The sequence below is a fragment of the Mya arenaria genome, chromosome 4 (genome assembly GCF_026914265.1).
Source record: "Mya arenaria isolate MELC-2E11 chromosome 4, ASM2691426v1".
In the NCBI taxonomy this organism is placed as follows: Eukaryota; Metazoa; Mollusca; class Bivalvia; order Myida; family Myidae; genus Mya; species Mya arenaria.
In genome coordinates this window covers 25,888,003-25,914,466 of record NC_069125.1, presented here as the reverse complement: position 1 = coordinate 25,914,466, position 26,464 = coordinate 25,888,003, and the positions used below count along the sequence as shown (strand labels likewise).

The 26,464-nt window shown below is 38.5% G+C and overlaps 2 protein-coding genes across 3 annotated transcripts in view; both read left to right on the top strand.

Moving 5' to 3' along the window:
• LOC128231821 (tumor necrosis factor receptor superfamily member 16-like) overlaps nt 1-26,464 on the top strand; it is a 126,686-nt gene that overhangs the window by 79,994 nt on the left and 20,228 nt on the right. The window lies entirely within an intron of this gene.
• Nucleotides 19,591-25,617, top strand: LOC128231820 (uncharacterized). 2 transcript variants are annotated; one of them, XM_052945023.1, is made up of 6 exons: nt 19,591-19,679; nt 19,771-20,218; nt 21,393-21,557; nt 22,171-22,309; nt 23,562-24,112; nt 24,678-25,617. In XM_052945023.1, exons 2-6 carry the CDS (start codon nt 19,789-19,791, stop codon nt 24,692-24,694), a joined length of 1,302 nt encoding a protein of 433 aa, XP_052800983.1. In that variant the 5' UTR covers nt 19,591-19,679; nt 19,771-19,788; the 3' UTR covers nt 24,695-25,617. The 2 variants fall into 2 exon arrangements, with proteins under 2 accessions (XP_052800983.1, XP_052800982.1); XM_052945022.1 differs by having other exon boundaries at nt 23,559-24,112.

Here is a 26,464-nt window from a genome sequence, read left to right as displayed (position 1 = left end):
GTCATTGGGGACCTAACGTTTTACCCCTTAACATGGTGTGTGGTGTGTATACGTGTTTGTCACTCTTTCCGTGTCATTGGGGACATAACGTTTTACCCCTTAACATGGTATGTGGTGTTTATACGTGTTTGTCACTTATTCCGTGTCATTGGGGACCTAACGTTTTACTCCATAAGATGGTATGTGGTGTTTATACGTGTATGCCACTCATTCCGTGTCATTAGGGACCTAACGTTTTACTCCATAACATGGTATGTGGTGTTTATACGTGTATGCCACTCATTCCTTGTCATTGGGGACATAACGTTTTACCCCTTAACATGGTATGTGGTGTTTATACGTGTTTGTCACTTATTCCGTGTCATTGGGGACCTTACGTTTTACCACTTAACATGGTGTGTGGTGTTTATACGTGTTTGTCACTCATTCCGTGTCATTGGGGACCTGACGTTTTACCACTTAACATGGTGTGTGGTGTTTATACGTGTTTGTCACTTATTCCGTGTCATTGGGGACCTAACGTTTTACCACGTAACATGGTATGTGGTGTTTATACGTGTATGTCACTTATTCCGTGTCATTGGGGACCTAACGTTTTACCACTTAACATGGTATGTGGTGTTTATACGTGTTTGTCACTTTTTCCGTGTCATTGGGGACCTAACGTTTTACCCCTTAACATGGTGTGTGGAGTTTATACGTGTTTGTCACTTATTCCGTGTCATTGGGGACCTAACGTTTTACCCCTTAACATGGTATATGGTGTTTATACGTGTTTGTCACTCTTTCCGTGTCATTGGGGACCTAACGTTTTACCCCTTAACATGGTATGTGGTGTTTATACGTGTTTGTCACTCTTTCCGTGTCATTGGGGACCTAACGTTTTACCACTTAACATGGTATGTGGTGTTTATACGTGTTTGTCACTTATTCCGTGTCATTGGGGACCTAACGTTTTACCCCTTAACATGGTATGTGGTGTTTATACGTGTATGTCACTCTTTCCGTGTCATTGGGGACCTAACGTTTTACCACTTAACATGGTATGTCGTGTTTATACGTGTTTGTCACTTATTCCGTGTCATTGGGGACCTAACGTTTTACCCCTTAACATGGTGTGTGGTGTCTATACGTGTTTGTCACTTATTCCGTGTCATTGGGGACCTAACGTTTTACCACTTAACATGGTGTGTGGTGTTTATACGTGTATGTCACTTATTCCGTGTCATTGGGGACCTAACGTTTTACCACTTAACATGGTGTGTGGTGTTTATACGTGTTTGTCACTCTTTCCGTGTCATTGGGGACCTAACGTTTTACCACGTAACATGGTGTGTGGTGTTTATACGTGTTTGTCACTTATTCCGTGTCATTGGGGACCTAACGTTTTACCACTTAACATGGTATGTGGTGTTTATACGTGTTTGTCACTCTTTCCGTGTCATTGGGGACCTAACGTTTTACCCCTTAACATGGTATGTGGTGTTTATACGTGTTTGTCACTCTTTCCGTGTCATTGGGGACCTAACGTTTTACCCCTTAACATGGTATGTCGTGTTTATACGTGTTTGTCACTTATTCCGTGTCATTGGGGACCTAACGTTTTACCCCTTAACATGGTATGTGGTGTTTATACGTGTTTGTCACTCTTTCCGTGTCATTGGGGACCTAACGTTTTACCACTTAACATGGTATGTGGTGTTTATACGTGTTTGTCACTTATTCCGTGTCATTGGGGACCTAACGTTTTACCACGTAACATGGTGTGTGGTGTTTATACTTGTATGTCACTTATTCCGTGTCATTAGGGACCTAACGTTTTACCACTTAACATGGTGTGTGGTGTTTATACGTGTTTGTCACTTATTCCGTGTCATTGGGGACCTAACGTTTTACCACTTAACATGGTGTGTGGTGTTTATACGTGTTTGTCACTTTTGAGCATTGTCACTCGTGTTTTACCTCTTAACATTATTATTCGTGGTGTTTATACGTATGTATCCCTCATTCAGTGGCGTTTGGGGCTAAAAGTTTTGCCTACAAACACGTGTTTTAAGGGTTTTTTGTGTGTGTCTTAAAATAACAGTCACTATTAATCCAAACTTATTTATTTTATTACATTTGTGAAACAAATTATAACAACAATATTTATATCGAAATCACTTTCGTTGCAAAATGAAACGCAAGGGTGGGGTCTTGTGTTGTGAGAGAAACGGAGTACCTCTAGTCCAGGTTGATAATCTTAAACTAAACTTACATACGCCCGTTTTCACAACAAAAGGGAATGCTTTACATTGACGTGAGAGTAGAAACATCATATATGTACAAATGATAAAATGTTGTGTGTATTAAATTGCTCCCCTTTGACAACATAGGCGAATGCATTGCATTGAATTGAATTAAGGGTCAAAACATCAACGTTGTACAAATGATAAAATTGTGTATGTATTCAATTGCTCTCTTTTGACAACAAAGTTTGAACTGAATTAAGTACCAATTAATGCATACCAAGAGGTCGAAACATCATCGTTGCTGACCGTAGATGAAGGAACAATAAATATCTGATTCCAGAGGTCATTGTCGTTCCCGGTTTTCCGTAGTCACCGTTGAGATTTGCATTCAAACACCGGTTATACCACCACGCTCCATGATATGTATATGCACAGCTGGCATTGAGAATCCGATCCTGGTCATTATCGAAGGTAGAAAAGTTCTGCCCGTATGGCGAGTAGCTTGACCCATCAGACAGATTGTCCCTACCTGTCACTGTAACAAAAATGAAATACTATGTGTATTGTATCATTTTACAAAATATTTTAATTGTTATGTCACTCGTCTCAAGGAACGCAACTCGAACAGTTATCATTGAAAGGGTACCCGTCTCAAAGACCTTTACTCGAGTATTTATCGTTGCTTCCACCCCTCTCAAGGAATGCAACTCGAGCAGTTATCATTGTTTCCACCAATCTCAAGGACCGTTACTCGAGCAGTTATCATTACTTCCACCCGTCTCAAGGACCGCAACTCGAGCAGTTATCATTACTTCCACCAGTCTCGAGGACCGCAACTCGAGCAGTTATTATTGCTTCCCCCCGTCTCAAGGAACGCAACTCGAGCAGTTATCATTACTTCCACCCGTCTCAAGGACCGCTACTCGAGCAGTTTTCATTTATAGGTTACCCGTCTCAAGGACCGTAACTCTGCCATTTATCATTACTGTCCCCTGTCTCAAGGAGTGTAACTCTGCCATTTATCATTGCTTCCAACTGTCTAAAGGACCGCAACTCGAGCATTTAGCATTGCTTCCATCCGTCTGAATGACCGCAACTCGAGCAGTTATCATTGCTTCCACCCGTCTCAAGGACCGCAACTCTGCATTTTATCATTGCTTCCACCCATCTCAAGGACCGCAACTCGAGCCGTTATCATTGCTTCAACCCGTCTCAAGGACCGCAACTTGAGCAGTTATCATTTATATGATACCCATCTCAAGGACAGTAACTATGCCAATTATCACTGCCTACAACCGTCTCAAGGACCGCAACTCGAGCCGTTATCATTGCTTCTACCCGTCTCAAGGACCGCATCTCGAGCAGTTATCATTTATATGTTACCCGTCACAAGGACCCTAACTCTGTCATTTATCATTGCTTCCACCCGTCTCAAGGACCGCAACTCGAGCAGTTATCATTTATATGTTACCCGTCACAAGTACCCTAACTCTGTCATTTATCATTACTTCCACCCGTCTCAAGGACCGCAACTCGAGCAGTTATCTTTTATATGTTACCCGTCTCAAGGACAGTAACTCTGCCAATTATCACTGCCTACACCCGTCTCAAGGACCGCAACTCGAGCCGTTATCATCGCTTCCACTCGTCTCAAGGACCGCAACTCGAGCAGTTATTATTTATATGTTACCTGTCTCAAGGACCGTAACTCAGTCATTTATCATTGCTTCCACCCGTCTCAAGGACCGCAACTCGAGCAGTTATCATTTATATGTTACCTGTCTCAAGCACCGTAACTCTGCCATTTATCATTGCTTCCACCCGTCTCGAGGACCGCAACTCGAGCAGGTATCATTGTTATGGTAACCGTCTCAGGGACCGTACCTCGAAGAGATGTCATTGTTATCTTACCCTCATAGCAACACATTGAAAACATCACGTGATAATGTCAATCGACCAATCACGCAACGACAAGCTGAAATTAAGTGTTTTTAACGCTAATGAAAATTGTGGTCTTCAAAGACAAAATTTGAGCAAATATAAACATTTGCTGAAGAGTTCCAGCTTTTGGTATCTTAGTTTTAACACTACTAATAATTTGTCACACTAAATTTTGTCATACAAAAAGAGTACATTTTCCAAAAAAAATGAGCTAGTACATTTAAACTATAATTCGAAAAGGACAACGTACGTTTTGGGCCGAAATCGGCCTCATCCAGATTTTTAAAAAAAAATACACCACGGAATAATGAACATGTGTAGCTCGTATTTCCGAAGTTTAAAGAAATATTTCAAAAAACCTTGAAATGGCGACTTGTTGAGTAACGTACGTGCATTTCACGATTCCACTGCTTACCGCGAGATATTGACGCTTCGTTGCGCTCTGTGTTGTACGTTATGAAACAAAAAATGATTCACATTTGTATCTTTATCATTTAAAGTTTTAAATGGCATAAGGATCTCCTTTTGGTTATATTTCAATTTATTGTAAAACCAAATATAAACACACTGAGTTAAAACACAACATTGTCATAATATAGTATTAATTAATACCATGTAAAAAAATTACTTCCCTTTATTTTTTATATCAGTTTTGCAAAACAATTAAGTTAGTATTTATGAACTGTGCTGTTTATGGAGTTTTGTGCTGTTCTTCCATGTTTCTTATTGTGATTTTTTGTTTTTGTGTTATATGTCTTTGGCGCTTACCCAGTGCCATTAAACCGGGTTTATGTTTACATTAACAAGTTCACATTTTCGTTTGCTCAACTCCAGTCCCTAATCTAAAGTGTAAGAACAATTTCAGGGCCGACATTATCATGTCAAGATTCAAGATTCATCTGATTAATAAGTGACTTAAACACAAAGTGTTCCTCATTTCATGATATATGTAATACGTTCAGTTAAACATATATATAACGATAACAGCGATAGGTTAGACATCTCAGACATGAAGGAAGAACTGATGATAAATATTTTAACATAAAACTTTGCATTAGCAAGCAGGTCACTGTGTAAACGTTGCAGAGGAAATGTTTTATACTTGTGTCTGTTCAAAGTTACATTCAGTATTTGCACTACGATCGTTTTGTACTATTCTTAACACGTTTAAAGCTGCACACTCACATATATATCGTTTTTACAACTTTTTTATTTTTTGTCTTGGAAAGAGAAACTTTTTGGGTTAATATCTGCAAATCAATGATAAAAGATTGCTGACAAAAGATCAGATAGCAGTTTTTCATATTTCCGTTCGAACATTAATGTTTTATGGCCTAAACCGTTACTAACGGTAAAAGAAAAATGCATAAAACATCATTTTTTAAACTGAAATATCAAAATATGCGATCTATTTTTTTTTTACAGTCTTATATAACTGGTTTCCATGCATTTTCGCAAATATGGCTCGTTCCAAGACCAAAAAATAAAAAAAGTTGTGAAATCGTTCAATCTGTGAGAGTGCAGCTTAAAAGCAAAAAACGCAAACGCAACTACAGATATGGCCTGTAGATGTTGGTACACTTACACATTTAGGTACACGTCGAGTTTTACAACGTCTGTAATGCTACAATTAGATACACTTGTATAATCCGTATGATCTCTTTACATGAATTGGATTTCGAAATCAAATTTATTATTTAATGTTTTGATATCATTTGTTGAACATGACATGCTAGTTAAAAGTCAAGATCAGAAAATAAAACCATTAATAACAGGCGCGTAAGATGGAAATTGACATTGGGGCCGCGGAAGGGGTGGGCTCGGGAGTGTTGTCCCCTCCCTTCGAGATTTTTTCAATTTTAAGCATTGAAAGACTCGATTTCCAGTGAGTTCAGGTATTATTTTCATGTTTTTATTCAAACCTTTTTCGGTTAAAATAGTTGATAGATATAAAACTATTATCGTTTAGTAACATTTATTCACTACTACATTTAGACACTGACACATTGGCAAGATCGTGACCTTCAGAAGCTGACATGTCTTTGTCAGAGCCCTGCTTAGGTTGTCACTGTGCTATAACAGTTTATACCCAAGCGTCACACCATAGAGAAAATCGAATGAGGCCATCTGACTCTTCACACCAACACACCAACAATTTAATGCGCGCTCTGGTCTCAGTGTCTTTTGTGGTCTCATAGGTGGTATCCCACAATTTCTGGAGAACGGAATAATTATCTAAGACATATTTCAAACACTCCGCCCTAACAGTCCATCTAGTCGGGCACAGCACTCTTAGTCCAGGTGTGGCGGGACTCATTTCCTTTCTCAGTTCTTCAACTACAGTTTTTGAAACATCAAAAACGATACAAACAATTATTGTCTTATTGCTTCTTCTTCCACTTCCAATCCGCCGAATGTTTTCACGCCTTTCACACGCCAATTAGCTAGATGGTCACAGGTTTAATTATGACATGGTGACCTGTTTATTCAATATCGTATCAGACTGCTATTGATCTGTATGCGCTAAGCTTTAAGTAAGTAAGTAAATTGTTTATTATAGTGACATGTGTATATAACATAATTACATTTTCAATACAAACATATAGTACATTTTACACCCGGCCCATCGGACCTATAAGTCACCTAAATATTAACGTTATGTAAAGCATATATTTATAGTTATACATTTTTAAATTTGTATGTTACAGTGCAGTTAATCTGGTATAGGTAATCAAGTTTATACATATATAGCATCTATGAGTTATAAATATGGAGATTGTTCAAAGAGGTAATAATTTCATTCGATAAAGATTAAATGAAAAAACGAAAGCAAACGTGTACATGTGCAAAAATATGGAGGCAAAATAAATAAACATAAACATGTATATTGAATAGAAACACAATGGCATTCATGCGTTAAGAATATAACGTATTTCTCCTTATGGTGTATGCCTTCACAATATATTTTGCTAACTGTCTGACATGTTTTTGCATGAGATATGTGATTTTGCCTGTATCAGAGAGGTTTACAAATTCATCGTTGGACATAAGTGGTCCTAAACATGTAGTTCTTGCAGCATTGTACAATTGACATTTCAGGACAAAATGGCACTCGTTTTCCACTTCTTGGGAATCACAAATGTCGCGATACTCGGAGTACGAGGGTTCAAAACCCAGGCGTGCTGAAGAAATAGCCACGCAAAGTATAATTATAAGACATAAACAAAACACGTCTGTGATGTCCAAAATCTAATATACGAGTGCTTAAATACAAATACAGCATGTAAGACATAAAATGAATACAGAATGAAATATAAATGGAATTTACCTGAAGAAATAGCCACGCAAAGTATAATTATAAGACATAAACAAAACACGTCTGTGATGTCCAAAATCTAATATACGAGTGCGCGGATTCCTCGTGCACGAGTGAAAGGTTAAGGTTAACGGATATAGAAAAATAAAGTGAAATTGAAAGTGAAAGAATAATGAAGACCAGACTGAATGTGAAAGTGAGTGACAGGGGTTAAGTTCTACTATTACTATGATGAATAATATTAGACACATATAGACAAACGAACAATGACAAACACATAAACAAATGACCCTGCGACATCCTCCCCCTCTTAGAGAGAATGTCGTCCCGACATTGCAAAGTAACTAGACGCTGTAAACTAAAATTCAGCTAAAGTAATATACATAATTCTAAATACAGGTACTACATTTAAGTAAGTACACTACAACTGTCAAAACTACTTGTAGCTGGTGACAGTCACTATGAAAAAAACCCAGTACGGGCCCCAAATTGAACAGTAAACATAATAATATGTTTATGTAGTAGTGAAATAATATTAATTAAGACATAATCTTAATCAATAGCAAATAAATGGCACATCTAAATAAGTGTATGTCTGCAGTCTTATCATTTGAAAACACAGCATTTTTAACCGTTATGGTTTACATATTCAATAATAACGCATTTTAAACACAATAAATAACACAATTTTCAAATTCATGGTTCAATACAACAAGAAAAAAAATTGAAACAAAATCTTCAGATCTCAAAACTACTATCTCAGAAAACACCGTAATTACTCTGAAATTAAAACCAGTGTCAAACGACCCAATCCTTCTCCATCCATCTGGGTCTCTGACGCACCCTCGCTTCACGTCGCTGCGGTATGACGTATTTCTGGCTGGAATCTGAACAAGGTACCACATTGATACTCTCTCTAGACCTCAAAGTACGAGTACCATCAGAACAACCACCAGAGTCTGAAATCAAAGAAGCTCCCGGCGGGGACGCCATTGTTGCACTTGGTGAAACTACGTCATCTGACTCGCCTACATCCGTTGAATCAAGCCTTTCACCAACACCAACATCAACATCAGCATCGGGACCTCTCAAAGGAATTGCCGAACATGGCAGCAACAAATTCCTCTGAAGTGTTTTCACAGGACCCCTGCAAAACTCCTTCCGGACCCGGAAAACGGGAATGTCCTTGTTAGGTTGATCAACCACAACATAGACATCACGGTCCCAGCGATCAGCTAACTTGTGTCTACCTTTTATGCCAACCTTCCTAACCAAAACGTGATCGCCTGGCTCTACCTTACAAGATCTCACACGATGGTCGTATCGGCGCTTATGTCTCCGGCCCTGTCGCTTGGATTCACGACTGGCAGCCTTGTATGCAAAATGCAAACGAGACTTAAGATCTCTGATATATGAGGACTTATCGACAGAAGAAGAAGAACAAGTATCAGGTGTAATGCCTAGAAATGCATCTAGAGCCAAACGAGGGTGCTGCCCAAACATAAGAAAGTGTGGCGTTAAGCCCGTACTCTCGTGTCGAGTTGCGTTATACGCGTGCACCAACGTAGGTATATGTGCTTTCCAATTCTTCTTCTCCTCCTCGGTCAAAGTGCCAATCATGTTCATCAGAGTCTGATTGAACCTTTCGGCCATTCCGTTGCCCTGGGGATGGTAAGGTGTGGTGCGGCTTTTCTCCACGTTAGCAATTTTGCATAACTCGCTGATAACATGACTTTCGAAGTTACGACCTTGGTCGCTGTGGATGCGGCTCGGAAATCCATAGTGACAAATGAGCTTATCAAACAATGCCCTTGCAGTTGTTCTCGCAGTCTCATTGTGGGTGGGAATTGCTTGTGCGAAGCGCGTGAAATGGTCTGTAATTATCAGAACCTTCTCATACCCTCCAGCGCACATGTCTAAAGTGAGGTAATCTATACAAACAAGATCAAGAGGATGCGTTGAGACAATAGGGACAAGATTAGCAGCCCTCTTCTCCGGTGTCTTCCTCAAAATGCACCGCTCACAGTCACGTACTCTCCGCTCAACGTAATCATCAATGCCGAACCAATAGAACCTAGACGTACCAATGAAGATGTCCGGTCTCGACCTTGATGTCCAGCCTCTTCATGCAAACCTGTAAAAATGAGATCGTGAAATGCTCTTGGAGCTACCAACTGCTCAACCTTATGCCCATTCAACAAACCATGTCTGTACAACACACCATCACGCACAAACAAATGCGGCCACTCACGAAGCAACTGTTTCACTGGCTCTTCTTCCAGCGCTGTTTGCCAACGTGTAAGCCGATGACCTCCACGCACAATCTGAACAACCCGGTTGATCACTGGATCAATAGACTGCTCGTCTATCCAGTTAACAGATGACAATGGTGTACCCATATTTGATACATCATCATCTGCGTCAACAACCACATCCTGGTCAAACGACACACATTCAAAGAGAGGGAACTCTTCCACTGTAACCACATGGGACTGAAAAATGGCCTTGATGACATCTGGAAACACTACGCACTCATGCACAGAACCAGATGTCGTGCCAAAACCTGGTAGTCTCGACAAAGCATCCGCGTCTATATTCTCCTTGCCGGACCGGTACTTGATGGAAAAGTTAAAGGCAGATAAGGCAGCTAACCACCGATGTGAAAGAGCATCGAGTTTGGCCGTGGTGAAGGCGTACGTTAACGGATTGTTGTCCGTACGAACATGAAACTGGTTACCATAAAGGTAATCATAAAACTTGTCAACCACTGCCCATTTAAGACATAAAAACTCAAGCTTATGCGCGGGGTAGTTGCGCTCACTCTGTCTCAAACCACGGGAGGCGTACGCGACGACACGCTCAACTCCTTCCACCTTCTGGTATAAAACGGCTCCAAGCCCGTCTCCACTGGCATCAACGTTCAAAATGAACGGTTTTGAGAAATCAGCATACGTCAACACCGGAGCAGAACATAACTTGTCAATAATAGAGTCAAACGCCTGTTGCTGTCTATCGCCCCATTCCCACGGAACCTGAGTTCTGGATTTCTTCTGCTTGGAGGGAACACCAACTAACAGCTCATTCAGGGGTTTCGCCAGCTGTGCAAAGTTGTGAATAAAACGCCGGTAATAGCTGGCGAACCCAAGGAAGCTCCGCAGCTCCTTGATGTTCGTCGGAACCTTCCACTGTCTAAATGCAACAATCTTGTCTGGGTCAGTCTCTACACCCGACTCACTAACAACGTGACCCAGATACTTCACCTGCCGCTGGAAAAACTCACACTTGCTGCCCTTCAACTTCAACCCTGCTGATTCTAGTCGACTGAAAACGGAATTGAGCCTCTGAAAATGGTTTTCCAAGGTATCGCTGAAAATGATAATGTCGTCTAGATAAATCAGACATTCCTTGAGATGCAGCTCACCCATACAGCGCTCCATGAGTCTCTGGAAAGTCGCTGGGCGTTAGTAAGCCCGAAAGCCATACGCTGGCACTCGTAAAATCCAAGAGGGCCCACTGAAAAAGCCGTCTTGGGCTTATCGGACTCTTTCATGGCACTTTGCCAATAACCACTTCGAAGGTCAAGTTTGCTGAAAAACCTAGAACCGGACAAAGAATCAATGGTCTCATCGATGCGTGGAAGTGAGTACGCGTCCTTAATAGTCCTAGAGTTCAAACGACGAAAGTCTATACAAAACCGAAGTGAGTTGTCCTTCTTACGAACCAAGACCACGTTTGATGAAAATGGGGACTTCGATTCACGAATAGCGCCGGCCTCCAGCATCTCCTTCAGGTGTTCACGAACCTCCTCAAACATTCCCGGTGGGATCCTTCTATAAGGTTCCTTAAAAGGAGTTGGGTCTGTCAAATTGATCTCATGTTCGACCATAGAAGTACACCCCAAATCTGTAAAACCAGAGGAAAACAAATGTTTTCAATCAGAAAGAAAATCCTTGGCCTTAATATGATCTCCCTCAGAAAGTGTATCAGTAGGGACACTAACACCCAACTCTTCCAGACTCTTGACAGAATTCCGGGACTTGTCTAACTTGCCCTCAAAAGGATCAACCTGTCGTACTACATCCACTTCTTGCAGAGAACAAAGTACAGACTTCGGCAAAAGTGTAAGCGGCCGTGCAGACATGTTGCAAATACGGACCGGAATCCTGCAAAATGAGCTTCCTGACTTCACTTGTACTAATCTAGGGCAAACATTCAAATAAGTGGAGCGTTCATCCGTCTCTGTAACACCAACTGTCATACCTCCAACATCTCTCACAGCTCCAGTAAGTGTACGGGTCTCAAATGGTTTCACCACAATAGGTAGCCTACTCAGCGACCTAACTGACATAACACGCGCCTCTGAAAATGTCGAAAAGACGTTTTGCCAAACAGAGGGCATCTGACTACAATCAGCAGCTGACTTAACATAACTTATAACGTTGGTACCAACAACAACAGGGGTACAGCAAGAGTACTGAGTGTCTGGCACAACCAACACTGGAACAGTCACAGATTCTATAGTAGATGATGGAATATCAATATCCAACAACCCGTAACCCAAATATGGCACCTTCGCACCAGCAGCACCTGTAATGTTGAATGTGAAATCGGACAAACTCTGCAACGCTGGATGAGGTTCAAGTGAGTTAAACAACTTCTCACCTATAGTGGTTACCATGGAACCAGTATCCAACAAAGCATTACAAGAGACACCATTTACCAGAATCTTTGTTTCACTAGATTGACCTACAAGGGGAGCCGTCACACGACAAGAAGGGCCACCTACTGGCTCCCGTTTGATTGGGGCCCCTTCTTGTTTAAATCACCCGGTTTACTATTACTAGAGTTACCAGAGTATGAACCTGACTTAGGACCACCTCTACCTTGTCCTGGCTTACTAGACATCTCCTCCAGCTTCCCTATCCTGGTACTAAGCTGCTTCATCGGCGTGCTCAGCTCCTGTAACTGCTGAAGCATCTTATGTTCAACAACACTCATATGTTGACCTACAGTCTCAGTAGGCTGCTTGTTCCCAACCGACTTAACAGAAACAACTGAATCCAATTCCTGTTCAATGACCCGCAACTCTTTCCGTAGAGTATTGAAATCAGAAACACTTTCAAATTTGTAACGTGACACATTACGTAATTCTGGACTACGAAGACCAGACCACAGACGATTACGAAGCATGTCATTCTTGCTATGAGGATCAAGCTGTAAATTGGAAGTACTGAGAAGCTGCTCCAAACGAAGACTATAATCAGCAACACTCTCATTTACCTCCTGCTTGGCACTGTAAAACTGCTCCTTCAACTTCTCCGTAGAGTGCACATTACCATAAATGCCTTCCAACTCACTCAAAATATCACCAACTGTAGTTAACTCACCCAAATGCAACAGCACCAATCTAGCCTTGCCCTTCAAACTCCGTCTAATTGCCTCAAGTATAGTGTGGGCAGGGTAAACCTGACTTCTAAGTAGACACTTCAGGTCATACTTCCACACATCAAACTCAACACCACCTACAACTGCCTCACCTGAAAACTCTGGAAGTTTAGGCACCTTAACTGAAGAAACTGGGACAGAAGTAGCAGCTGAACTGTTCATTCCTGAAAGAGAAGCATGTGGCAAGACTGAATATCTCGATGTAACAGGTGGTTTCACTCTAACAACCTCAGGTTTGAAACCAACAGCGCCAGTAGAAGCACCTCTAAATGCAGAAGACCCAGTAGCACCACTTAACTGTTTAATGTCATCACCAGGAGACTTCAAATGAACTGGGGAACCACCATGAATGGGACTACCAAACTGTGATGTGAAAGAACGTGCTCGGGGAACAGGTTTAGGTTTGTCATGCAAAATCCTGTATTCCCTAACGGGTGTCGGTGTGGACAATGTGAGGTTTTCAACCTTTGATACAGCTGGCGTGCTAGTAATAGTTGAAGCCAAAACAGTGTATTTGCCTGACTTCCTAAGTTGCTCTGCATAGTATGCTAACTCTATCTCCTGCAATCCAGACAGCTCAGGTGTTTCATCAGTGTAATTTGCCATTGTGAATAAAAAATAAAAGTCAATAGCAAAAACTAGAAGATGAAAAAAATGGACAAAATATAATGAAAACCACAACAACAATTCAGGAACACTGGAAAGGATCATAAAAAATGATCTGACAAACAGGTCCCTGAAAAAAACAAATGCAATAGAAAAGAAACACAAATACAAGAACAATTGTTTTTCACTTTATCCCAAATTTCGCAATGCTAAATACACCACACTTACCTATCCAACATCTAACATGTGCATCATTACAGCAAAAATGTAGATAGAACACCAGGAATAAAGCTGAAACTAACAATTCAATGTCATGCACTTCAAATCAAATAATTTGAAGACCATTTACATTGATAAGACTCACTTTTTTTTCATTTAATAAATTGAATGAAAAATAAACTGCAGACTTATATCAACTGAAGTGCCAGAATTAAATTAACATGAAGCAATTCACCACAAGTATGTCACCAGTCACACTTTATATGAAAGTAAAATACACAAACTACTTTTTAATAATTAAATTCTAATCACTAATCAAGTTCTAAAACTATCATGGTAAGAACTAACTTAATAATGAGAAACTAAATAAATATTGACCAGAGGGCTTTTTTTTTTTTTTTTTCAACAGAAAACACGACACGGGATTATATGATATGAATATAATGTATCGATATTGTTAAATAAGAAATGAACACCAATACCAGATGTTAGTCAATGAAAATGAAGTGCTCACCAGTATTTGTTAAATGCAAAAGCCTGTTACTATTAAGATGCTGTTATGAAGACTGTGAAACCATGATCGTGAAACGCAAGGAACCGCACGACAGTCTGCAAAAATTTAAATAAAATGTTCAACAAGAATGCACAAATAAATCACATAACAATGTAACATTAAATCAGTGAATAAAAAATCAAAACACTATATTAGTATATATTCACTAAAAATTATCAAAGAGTCACAATTAATTACGAAAGTATCATGTAATGTTTATAGATTCACTGGATGAATGTAGAAACTAAATGTTAAATAATCACTGTAGATTCCTTCATTAAAATGAAGTCCAAGTTGTTATAATAAATGACAGATAGAGAGCTGTCAAAAGGTGAAGGTCACTATCGCTGACGAAAGATGAAGTCAAAATATGGTCGAAATTCCAATGCAAATATGTAAATGCGAGTTAAATCAATCACTCACGAGAAATAGATCACAATACCAGCAATGGTAGTTCATGACAATGTTTTAATTCACTTGTAACTGTGAAAATATTAAAGCCATGCCAGCTTTCAATGTTTACAAATACCACTTCCGGTAGAATACGTTGTAGAGCGGTGTCACATGGCAGACCACGTGATGATGGATCCCGCCACAGCGATTGGCTGGTGATGATTCGCCCTCACGACGTTCGACACAGACCGCCAAGCCCAAAACTGCAGATATATACGTTGCGAAGCCCAACAGCAATACAAGCCCGAGACCACACTGGCCACCAAATGTCGCGTTACTCGGAGTACGAGGGTTCAAAACCCAGGCGTGCTGAAGAAATAGCCACGCAAAGTATAATTATAAGACATAAACAAAACACGTCTGTGATGTCCAAAATCTAATATACGAGTGCTTATATACAAATACAGCATGTAAGACATAAAATGAATACAGAATGAAATATAAATGAAATTTACCTGAAGAAATAGCCACGCAAAGTATAATTATAAGACATAAACAAAACACGTCCAAAATCTAATATACGAGAGCGCGGATTCCTCGTGCACGAGTGAAAGGTTAAGGTTAACGGATATAGAAAAATAAAGTGAAATTGAAAGTGAAAGAATAATGAAGACCAGGCTGAAAGTGAAAGTGAGTGACAGGGGTTAAGTTCTACTATTACTATGATGAATAATATTAGACACATATAGACAAACAAACAATGACAAACACATAAACAAATGACCCTGCGACACAAAGTTTACAGAGTCTGGAGTTGACTGGTTCACCTAAATAACGACCTGTTTCTATTCGTAGTGGCAATATACCAGTCCTAAATTGAGCAAGTAATGAACGTTCGTTCTTCTTAAGAGCCAAGCTCAAATACTTTTCACATTTAAATTCTTGTTTAAATTCACCGTATGTTCGTAGTTTTGGCATGGATCCTACATCTGTTGACCAAATGTTATTAATGTAATGATTTCGCACAAGCATATGCACAGTCGGGATTTCAACAGGTAGCTTAGCATTGAATTTATCCAATAATCCGATATGCATCATGATGTCCTTGACCTCGCTTGACCAGTTTGTAGTACATCTGTTATAGTCCGTTTCAAATACTTGCGCGCATAGCCGGTCTCGGTCCATTAGCACGAGTCTATTCCAGAGGCGTAGCATATTACTCCATCTGCGGTAGCGAGTGGGAATCCATCCGGTGTCCCCGGTTAGGGCGGGTATTGGAGCAAATCGATGAACACCAAGAGCGTAACGTAGGGCACGGTTTTGCACGTTATCCGATGATTGAAATTGCTTGTATCCCCACACGGAACTACAGTAATCCATGACGGGCACAACACATGCGTTATACAATTTTTCATAGGGTTTAAATCCAAGGTCCTTCAGTGTGTGTACTTTACTGATGACAATTCCAAGTGCTCTGCCGGCCCCTTTTGAGAGACCTTCACAAGTGAACGAGAAGTCGCCTTTATCTTGGAAAACGATACCGAGGTATTTGTATTTGTTCACGATTTCAAGGACATTTTCACCGATGTGGAAATTAAACTGTGTTCGTTGAGTACGTCCTTTCCGGAAGTGCATGCATTTTGATTTTGACGTATTAATCATCACACGCCAACGTTTACACCAGCTGTTGAGAACATCTAGCATTGACTGCAATTTTTCCTCACTGTCGGCCATAAGCACTATGTCATCAGCGTACATGAGCATTGATACCTGATTTTCTCCAATAGCTACGCCACAGCCCAGGTCATTTATTTCCTTGACGAGATCGTTGGCGAAGATGGCAAAAAGTGTCGGCGACAACGTGCAGCCCTGTTTCACGCCTGTTACACAGTCAAACCAGTCGGTGTGAGAGTTATTTATCCGGACACAAGATGAGGAACTGGCATAAATATTCTTGACAGAGTTGTAGAACTTTCCATCTACTCTAGTCAGCAACAGTTTGTACAATAGCATGTCTCGATCAATATAATCAAAACAACGTCGCAGGTCGATATATGCCGCAAAGACGTTCTTGTTGTTTCTAACAACACTATTTAAGGTGAATACATGATCTTCGCACGATCTATTTGCCCGAAATCCGTTTTGTTCATCCGCAAGAAGATTTTCATTTTCAAGGTACTTCGAGAGCCGTTTATTCAAAAATGCAGTATACATTTTGCTAACGCACGACAAAAGGCTAATCCCTCTATAGTTCATTGGTATTCGTTTATCAGATTGAGGATCCTTAAGTATTGGGTAAATGATAGCCTTTCTCCATATTGACGGGTTAATGCTGGTGTCGAACACTAATTGAAATAATTGCTGTAGCACGGCAATAACTGGTGGATTTTTCAATACGTCATACGGTAAATGGTCTATTCCGCAGGCCGAACCAGATTTACATTTCTGTATCATAAATGCTATCTCTTCTAATGAAATGTTGTTATTCAATGATGCGTTCGTTTCATATAGGGGATCATTTAAATTGTTCTCAAGTAACAGTTTATGTAACTTTGCACGGTTGTAATGTTCATTGTCGAAATTATCAAATTCCTGGCAATTGTACAAGTCTTTGAGTCCTCTTTCCACCGGTCAAACGCTCTGTTTTCATCACTCGTAACAGATCCGTCGGCTTCGTACACTTCAGTAGGGATGCGCGAGTCTCTCCGTGGTCCCAGTGCTTTGATTTTGCTCCAAAACTCTTTGGGGTTATTTGCCTCAAAGGTCTCGATTTCAATGGCTTTGTCCTTTCTATAAACACGTTCTGTTCTATGGAGAGTCTTGTCAAACATATTCCTGGCTGTAACATATTCCGAGTGCAGACGTACTCTTAATGTCCTGTCATCCCTGCACTTAAGGAATCTATTTTCACGCTCTCTGAGCTCATTCCAAAGATCTTGCAATTCGTTGTTCCAGAACGGTTTTGTGTGTTTCAGTCTTTTTGATGTTCTTTTTGAACTTGACAATTCTTTATTTAAAATACTATTATGAAGAAAATCGGTATCAAATATTCGCGGCCCCATTACCGTTACTAGCCAGAATATTGGGGCCGCAGTTGTGGTCCTTGCGGCCCCAGCTCCTACGTGCCTGAATAAGGAAGCGGCTTGTCCGGAGGGTAACTAAAAAAGAACTGAATGTATTTAAATGAAGTTTGGAACGTTCTTGTGTACAACTGGTGTATAGATGCGAAACGCGAAACAAAATAAATGTAGTAAATTGTCAACTTTTAAAAATATAGGATAGCATTTCAAGAATTTATTGATTATTGCAAGCAATGAAACATTTCTTAAAATGATTTCAATGTTTAAATTTTGATATTAAACCTGCACATTATCATTATGTGATAACAGTTTAAAATATAAATGATTGTTTTTAAATCCGCAAACGGCAGTGCTAACCTGCATGCTATCAGTTTTATCAGTGCAGAACATTTAAACACCTACGCCCAAAGTAAATATTGACAAAATAGCTTGACAATAAAGAACTGCTTTATTGGATAGCGAATATTCCTGTCACATCAAAATGTAATCAGTATTGTATATGATTTGAGGTTTACAATGAAAGCTTAAATTGTTGTGTGTGTGTTTTAAGCACCACTGGTTTGTCTCAATCCTAGAAATTATTTTACCTGATTAGAGTTTACATAAATAAAAACAAACATACTCTAAAATATGGATCAAACTTGTTATTTGACATTTTCTTTTCAGTTTCATTCTAAGCAAATATAGAAAAGTCGTCATTTCATAGGTTGAAATAAAGTAAATTACTTTACCAAGTCGGAAAACCCTTGAAGTTTTGGGCTCGAGCCCCCACCCCAGAATCACCTCTCTCGGTTTGGTATCATTTTAAAAGGATGTGATGTAAAGAAAGGGATTATGTAAACATTAAACTAAACAATGTAGTAGAAAAAAGCCTTTTAAGCTTTGTTATATTGCAAAACAGCTCATTTACGTCCAATTTCAGTTGAAATAAAGGAAGAATATACAAGTTGCAATACTAATAATATTTTTTTTCGGTCATTTGTTTTACATATTTGTTTTGCAGTAAGCTGATACCTAAATTAAATGGGTTTAAACTATGATCTATTTTTATATAAAATAACAGGCTGTTATACTTTAACTAAGCGTGACGCTTTTATGATAAACTTACCTGTGTTCAAACTCAAAGTGAAAGTAGACATTTTTTTATTAAAATAATAATAATTTTTTGAAAGTTTTGTTTTCCAATCATTTAAGTATTTGACCATAAAATTAAACTAGCGTTGATACCTCAAACATTAAATTAACATATATGAGGAAAAAAGTAAATAAGAAAAATCAAACAGAAACTCAGTAAGTAGAACGTAAACAAACTTTTCACTCATATTCCTATCCAAGGTCATGTTTGAAAAGTATAATATTCCTTCTACCCACGTTATTGTTGTGTAATATCAAGCATAGAATCATAGTAGAATGTCTATGTATTTGAATCTGTACAAAACCCCTTTTTTGTGTATTTTAGTGCTTATACAGAACAACAAGATGAAAACAAAACTTTGCAGTAAATTTCGTTTTTAGAAGATTTCAAATCTAATATCAATTATACAACTATTAAGTACGCGCTGTAATGAGTATCATACTTTCTTGGACAAAAACATGTCGTTGTGGTTTACTAGTAACTTATTGTGTTTTTATGTGGGACATGGTTTAAACCGTTTAAATTTTAAATATTTGTTAAATTAGTAGTTTTATATGCGTATACTGCATTCCATATTAGCTCATCCTTAATGAATTAAAAATACGAATCATGATATCATTGATGGAATCCCATGTATCTATTTCCAAAAACAAATCAACGATAAATAGATAAAAATTGTTCCCGTGTTATAAACGGAATACTAAATAGCCCTCGATGGGTTTGGACTCAATTTAACAGGAGCTAACCAGTGCTGGAGTCTGTAAGTCAAAACTTTTAAATAACCTGCCTTAATGCCATTTTGTTTAGTCAATGTATCACTTTTTATTAAAGCTATGCATTCTATATTTCAGGAATAATCCATAACAAACATGTGGGGTTGTATACTAGTTGTAGTAACTAGTGGTATGTTAGTGCTGGCTGTATTCACACCAGGAATTTTTGCACAATTTAATAACACTAATTATTCAATAAAAGTTAACCTTGAAACCATCGAGTGTAAAATGTGTCCGCCTGGCAGTTACTGGATTCAACATTGTAGTCAAGATGGTGGCCAGGCAATATGTCAGGACTGTCCGGATGGACGCTTTACAGAGGACTACAATCGAGCGATTTATTGTGGAAGTTGTTCGGGATGTAACATGAATTACAAAGAATCGCGTGAAGTTGTGGTGGAGGCATGTACGCGGTTTCGCAACACGAAATGTGATTGTAAACTAGGGTACTGGAGAGAAGAAGGAATAGTCGGAGATTGCCGAAAAGTGTCGCCGTGTAAGCCCAGCTATGGTGTGAAAAAGATGGGTAAGTTGTTTTGCATATATCTCAAACCAGAATAACAAATAAAGTTATACTTAAAGTGAATTGAATACCATTATGTAAAATTGTTCAATGTGTATTGTACACCTTGGTTTCATTTAATAAAGTGTATTGGCGATTGTTAAAGTGTACTAACTGGCACATTGAATTGCAAACGCATTTGGCTGGATGGACTTGATCTTAAATGCAGAAATTCATCGTTTAAAAGCATTATCCAACGCTCACGTCCCATTACGTTATAAAAAGCAATATTCTCATCAAGGGAATGACTGCGTAGGAGTTGAATTGATTTTCATTCCTTTGAAATCCATGGTTTAGTTATGATTTTTGGTATCTAAACTTACATGTAATCAGCTTATTTTAAAATTGTTTTAGACCAAATTTTGAGAATTAGTCAATTTTCCAATGTTTGGTTATGGTGATGCGATGTTGATTATCAATATCTTCCATGGCCGAGAGTGTAAGATAGGTTCATTCCGACGCGAGCGTAGGGTGTTTTGCGGAAACGAGGTTTACCGAGTTTCCGCAAAACACCCTGCGCGAGGATCGGGATGAACATATTGTACACTAGCGGCTATGGTAGATGCTTTTTCTCCCACCTCAGTTAAACAAAGTTGTGTAAAAATGTATTTTTTTGCTGGAACTCTTTTGTGCTTAGTGAAAATAATTGCGTACGGATATGCGATAATTCGTGGTTGTCATGGATATCCGCGCAGTGATTCAGAGTATGAAAATGGTCTGATCGGTCTTTAAATAGTTCTAAGAAGAGTGAAACATTATTTCTTGAAAGGTGTGTGAAAACTTTTTTCTAGTGACATTTGAAGCGAGAAATAATTAACTAGCGTTATAAATATTGCCACAAGACAAGATTTCCATGATGCGCTACAGACGACAATCTTCAACAAGGGAGGTAATTACAATATGGTGACCATTTAAAGAAGTTCCATACGGGCATTTTATCTTCGCCCGTGGGCAAGATAAGAATTTCTAGCATGGTTAAATTAATGGATCTACTTATCTGAGGTGGAAGAAATAAATCTCTTTCTGTATACATGACTTTCATTTATTGTATTGGTTAGCAGTCTTGAGCAATCTACATGTTCTTTTTATTGAGTGAATAAGAGAGGACCAAGTTCAACCTTATGTTCACTTCTTACAGCGAACAGTCACAATGATACAACATGCGAGAAGTGTGTTAACGGGAAGACCTTCTCCAACATCAGCTCCGAGGTGACGCCATGCCAGAACTGTTCAGTTTGCCCCGAGGGATGGGTACAGAAATGCCCATGTAACGAATATGAGGATACTGTCTGCATTCCAAAAGGTGCTCTATTATTGTAAATATTATTATTATGAATGTGTGCGTCATGCTAAATCTTAAACCGTGGCCATAAAAAAAACAAAAGAAATTTCAGTACGCATGTGACCTAAGTGTGTACTTGGCACTCATCGGTTGTTCTCTTGGAAAGTTGTATACTGAAATATTTCTGACCATGCGTTTTTAAAAAAATCACAGTCTGAACATCTTAGTTTGTAATACTATCAGACGTATAGCCCTTTTATTGATGATGTTAAAGTGTTAACTTTTCCTTCAAAAAAATTGTCATGTATTTTATGTATTGACAAAGGTCAAGGTTACATATGTACAGGCATAGTTGAAATAGTATGGAGTGAAGGAAAAAGGTTGAATGAAAAACGGGCGTTTATTTAAAATGCCATCAATGTTGTTTTGTAACAAAAAAGGTATTTTTGATTTTTGTTTTATCTTGTTTGACAGAACTGCCAAAAGGAACCGCCACGAAGAGTATCTTTTAAATATTAATACATTTGTAAAATAAAAAAATGCCTTTAAAAAAACAATTATAGTTGTTTTCTTCGAACCCGCACTATTAATAATGTATATACAAAATTGTATGTATTACATTGGTTTATTTCAGATGAAGTAGAGGATAATAAGGTTGGTCTTATTGTGGGAGTGTTCTGTGGCGTAGTGACTGTACTCCTTCTTGTGGGTATCATCCTTTTCTGCTGTTGTCGAAATGAGATCGCTCAAGGTCTTCGAAATTGGCATGAGAGGTACTATACTTATTACATATACATATATTGTAGGCTTACTCATTGAATGCACCAGTTTTATTTCACTCGATGCTAAGTGAAATTATGGAAAGAATATAAGCAGTTCTTCTTTCATAACGAAATGAAACCAATATTGTAAATTAGTAAGTGTCCTTCCAAGTTCTTACTTTACATACTACTGATTCTCAGAAATATAATGTGACAATATGGTTATCTTCAAAAGTGTTAAACAGAGACGCGTAGGATATTGTTAAAATCAATAAATCAAGAAGTATGGACTCACCATTCTCAATGCTTGCCACATTGTTAAAATCAATAATACGAAAAGTGTGGACTCACCATTCTCATTGCTTGCCACATTGTTAAAATCAATAATACGAGAAGTGTGGACTCACCATTCTCAATGCTTGCCACATTGTTAAAATCAATAATACGAGAAGTGTGGACTCACCATTCTCATTGCTTGCCACATTGTTAAAATCAATAATACGAGAAGTATGGACTCACCATTCTCAATGCTTGCCACATTGTTAAAATCAATAATACGAGAAGTGTGGACTCACCATTCTCAATGCTTGCCACATTGTTAAAATCAATAATACGAGAAGTGTTGACTCACCATTCTCAATGCTTGCCACATTGTTAAAATCAATAATACAAGAAGTATGGACTCACCATTCTCAATGCTTGCCACATTGTTAAAATCAATTATAACAGGGCTTTTATTACCCGACACAACTTGCTTCCGTGCTTTGCAAGTTGTGTTGGAGGATTTTTGTTTCCAACCTTTGAGTAATTAATGTGTCGCATATGATTCCGCATTATTCGCAGATTTTTTTAAAATAAAATATGAAAGTTGTATATTAATCAGAAACCACAATGCATACATGTACTTAAAAATGGCGAGTAGTAGTTGTTTACTGAAATAAGTGGTGGTTGAGGTAGGGGACGATTGAAACATATGTTAACAAGACAGATGGTATCTCGATCAAGATGTTCAGAAGTAAATTGTAAAACTCTTTATCTGGACATGAAACAATCTTAAATATTACCTGCGCCTTTGAACATTTTATTACTAGCTTAAGAATTCAAATACAAGTAAGCCAGACATATGTTATCCCAGGCTTTAGTAAATTGTTATACACTTAAAACTGGACATGGTATGGTCTTAATTATTACTCTTGCCTTTTAACATTTTTTCAATAACAAGAGGTATTGGACGATGAAAATGTTTTGTTTCTTTTCCAAGCAGATGGAGAAATAGACGACGTCAAGAAAACCATGATGACGAGGAACAAGCCATCCCACTACAGCAAGATAGACAACGTCAAGAAAACCATGTGGACGAGGAACAAGCCATCCCACTACAGCAAGATAGACGACGTCAAGAAAACCATGATGACGAGGAACAAGCCATCCCACTACAGCAAGATAGACGACGTCAAGAAAACCATGATGACGAGGAACAAGACATCCCACTACAGCAAGATAGACGACGTCAAGAAAACCATGTGGACGAGGAACAAGCCAACCCACAACAGCATGATAGACGACGTCAAGAAAACCATGTTGACGAGGAACAAGCTACCCCACTACAGCATGATAGACGACGCCAAGAAAACCATGATGATGAGGAACAAGCCAAGCCACTACAGCATGATAGACGACGTCAAGAAAACCATGATGACGTGGAAAAAGCCAACCCACTACAGCAACATAGACGACGTCAAGAAAACCACGATGACGTGGAAAAAGCCACCCCACTACAGGAAGGCAATCCTATTGAGATGCTTCCAGTAAATGGTAAGTACTTTTTAGCTAGTCGAGCCACGGTATTGTAATAATCGCTGCCTTGGTTGATCTTCAGTTGCAGTAGTGTCACTGTCATAGTCATCTTGCAAAATCCCTAATTGGCTATTAAGTTGAAATTCATTTACACTATTAATACAAAACTTTGTACACATATTTTATTTGACAGTATGCATATATTGGACAAGAATCCGTGCATCTGATTAACACATTTGCTTTGATTGAAAAAAAAGCACTGGCAACCGCTTGTGGTGCTCTTGTTGTATAGTCACGGCGGCAGCTGTTGGATTAAAACTACCCAAACATGCAAGGCACCTTAAATATAACATGAATTATTCAAGAATATAGAATGGAGAACATGAAACTAATGAGGTAACATTTCTATCGGAAGATGAGGTAACATTTCTATCGGAAGTATTTGAAAATACAAGACCCACCCTGTCGTCCAACTCTGTGTTAATTATATCAAGAAATTGTACTTTTATATGCAGTGAAACATTTGTTTTTATTATATTGGCTTCCCAGTTTAGTGACTACTATTTGAATATTTCCATTTCAGGAGAAGACAACAGTTAATGAACCCCTTTGGCTTACCTTAGAGTACTTTCTGCAAGAAGAACCTTTGAGTACTTACTGCAAGACGAACCTTTGAGTACTTACTGCAAGAAGAACCTTTGAGTACTTACTGCAAGATGAACCTTTGAGTACTTACTGCAAGAAGAACCTTTGAGTATTACTGCAAGACGAACCTTTGAGTACTTACTGCCAGAAGAACCTTGGAATACTTACTGCAAGAAGAAGCTTTGAGTACTTACGGCAAGAACAATGTCATTTGAGCGCAAAATGCCTATATACTCGCAACGCTCATATGCGAGCTCGAGAATCTCATATGCGGAGGCATAAGCCTAAAAACTAAACCGTATTACGAAACATAAACAATGTGTATCAACTGGGGTTGATCTGACTATGTACAATAGAACATTGTTAGAATGGCATGTACGGTAAAACACGGCTAGAATGGCATGTATGCTAGAACACGGTTAGAATGACATATACGGTAAAACGATGATTGATTTACGAGAGTATCAGCGAGCATACATCTTTGAGGGTGAAACATGTATAAGTGTTTTAAATTCTGTACTTCATTGTTACTGTTCAATCCCTTTGTATTGTTTTTGTTTTGTTTAATAGTCTTTTTTCATATGCATGTTGACATGCATTAAAATCGACTGTGTTTTCCTTTATGAAATTTTTAGCTTGTATTTATTTATTAAATCAAATTATTCTGTGAGGATTACATTGCAACCTTTGAGTGGGAATGATACTCAGTGTCTAGAAAATGGTCCTTTTAATGAGTCTAGATTTAATTTGACATTAGAAAATACCAGCATTGAGAGGGTATTTTTAGAACTTTTGGACATTATTCTTTATTACAGGCATTAAAATTTTCAAATTATTTTTATTGATTTGTTATTGAATAGATATGTTGCTTAAAGTTTTTTTCTGGTTTCTTTTTCTCTGTTGCATTTGGTGCTCTTCCCAAAATTACGTCTCCAAACGTTATACACATACTGGGGACTTTCGAGCGTATGACAAATTGTCATAAAATCAAGATGTTATTTTAAATAATTCAACTTTACTATAGCAAAATCAAATAAAAACTGACCAATGAAGCTTCATGTTTCGAAATAGATGACAGGGTTTATGCTAGATTAATGGACAGGTACTGCACCCTGTCCCTTTTTGGAAGTACTCTTCTGCCCTCGTGGAGAACAACATGTGCACCCTCCTGCCTTCGTAGAATTCAATTCTTAAGACTATAAAATATTATTTTTTATATTTTGATTAAAAACATATTCACTCTACATATTTGGAAATTGAAACCTATTTTAACTTGAATTGAACACAATTCCCAACATTTTCGGTCAAATTTACAATGTTCAAATTATTCACTGCCTAAGCACCCCGTCCCTTTTCTCAGCACTCTATCTTTTTTTTAAACCTGGCTTAATCCCTTAGAAGGTATCTCTACTCAGAAATATTATTTCGAAAAAACGATCGTACAATACATGTGTTGGTAAGATGACCCCATATCATCTTGGAGAGGAGTGCAGTGCACAATAACCATAACTCTTCTGGGCTTTTAAACAATAATAACCCTTCACTTGGAAACTTTTTTGTCTGGAGCATATCCTTGTGATTTTCCCAGCTTTTGCACCAAACACTTAAGACTGTTCTGTACTTATTCTGGCAGCGGATATGGCGGTCGCGCTTCTCTTCCAAGTTGTATGCGAATGCTCTTTTATTCCACAAATATTGATTAACACAAATCCTCTAAACATTCGG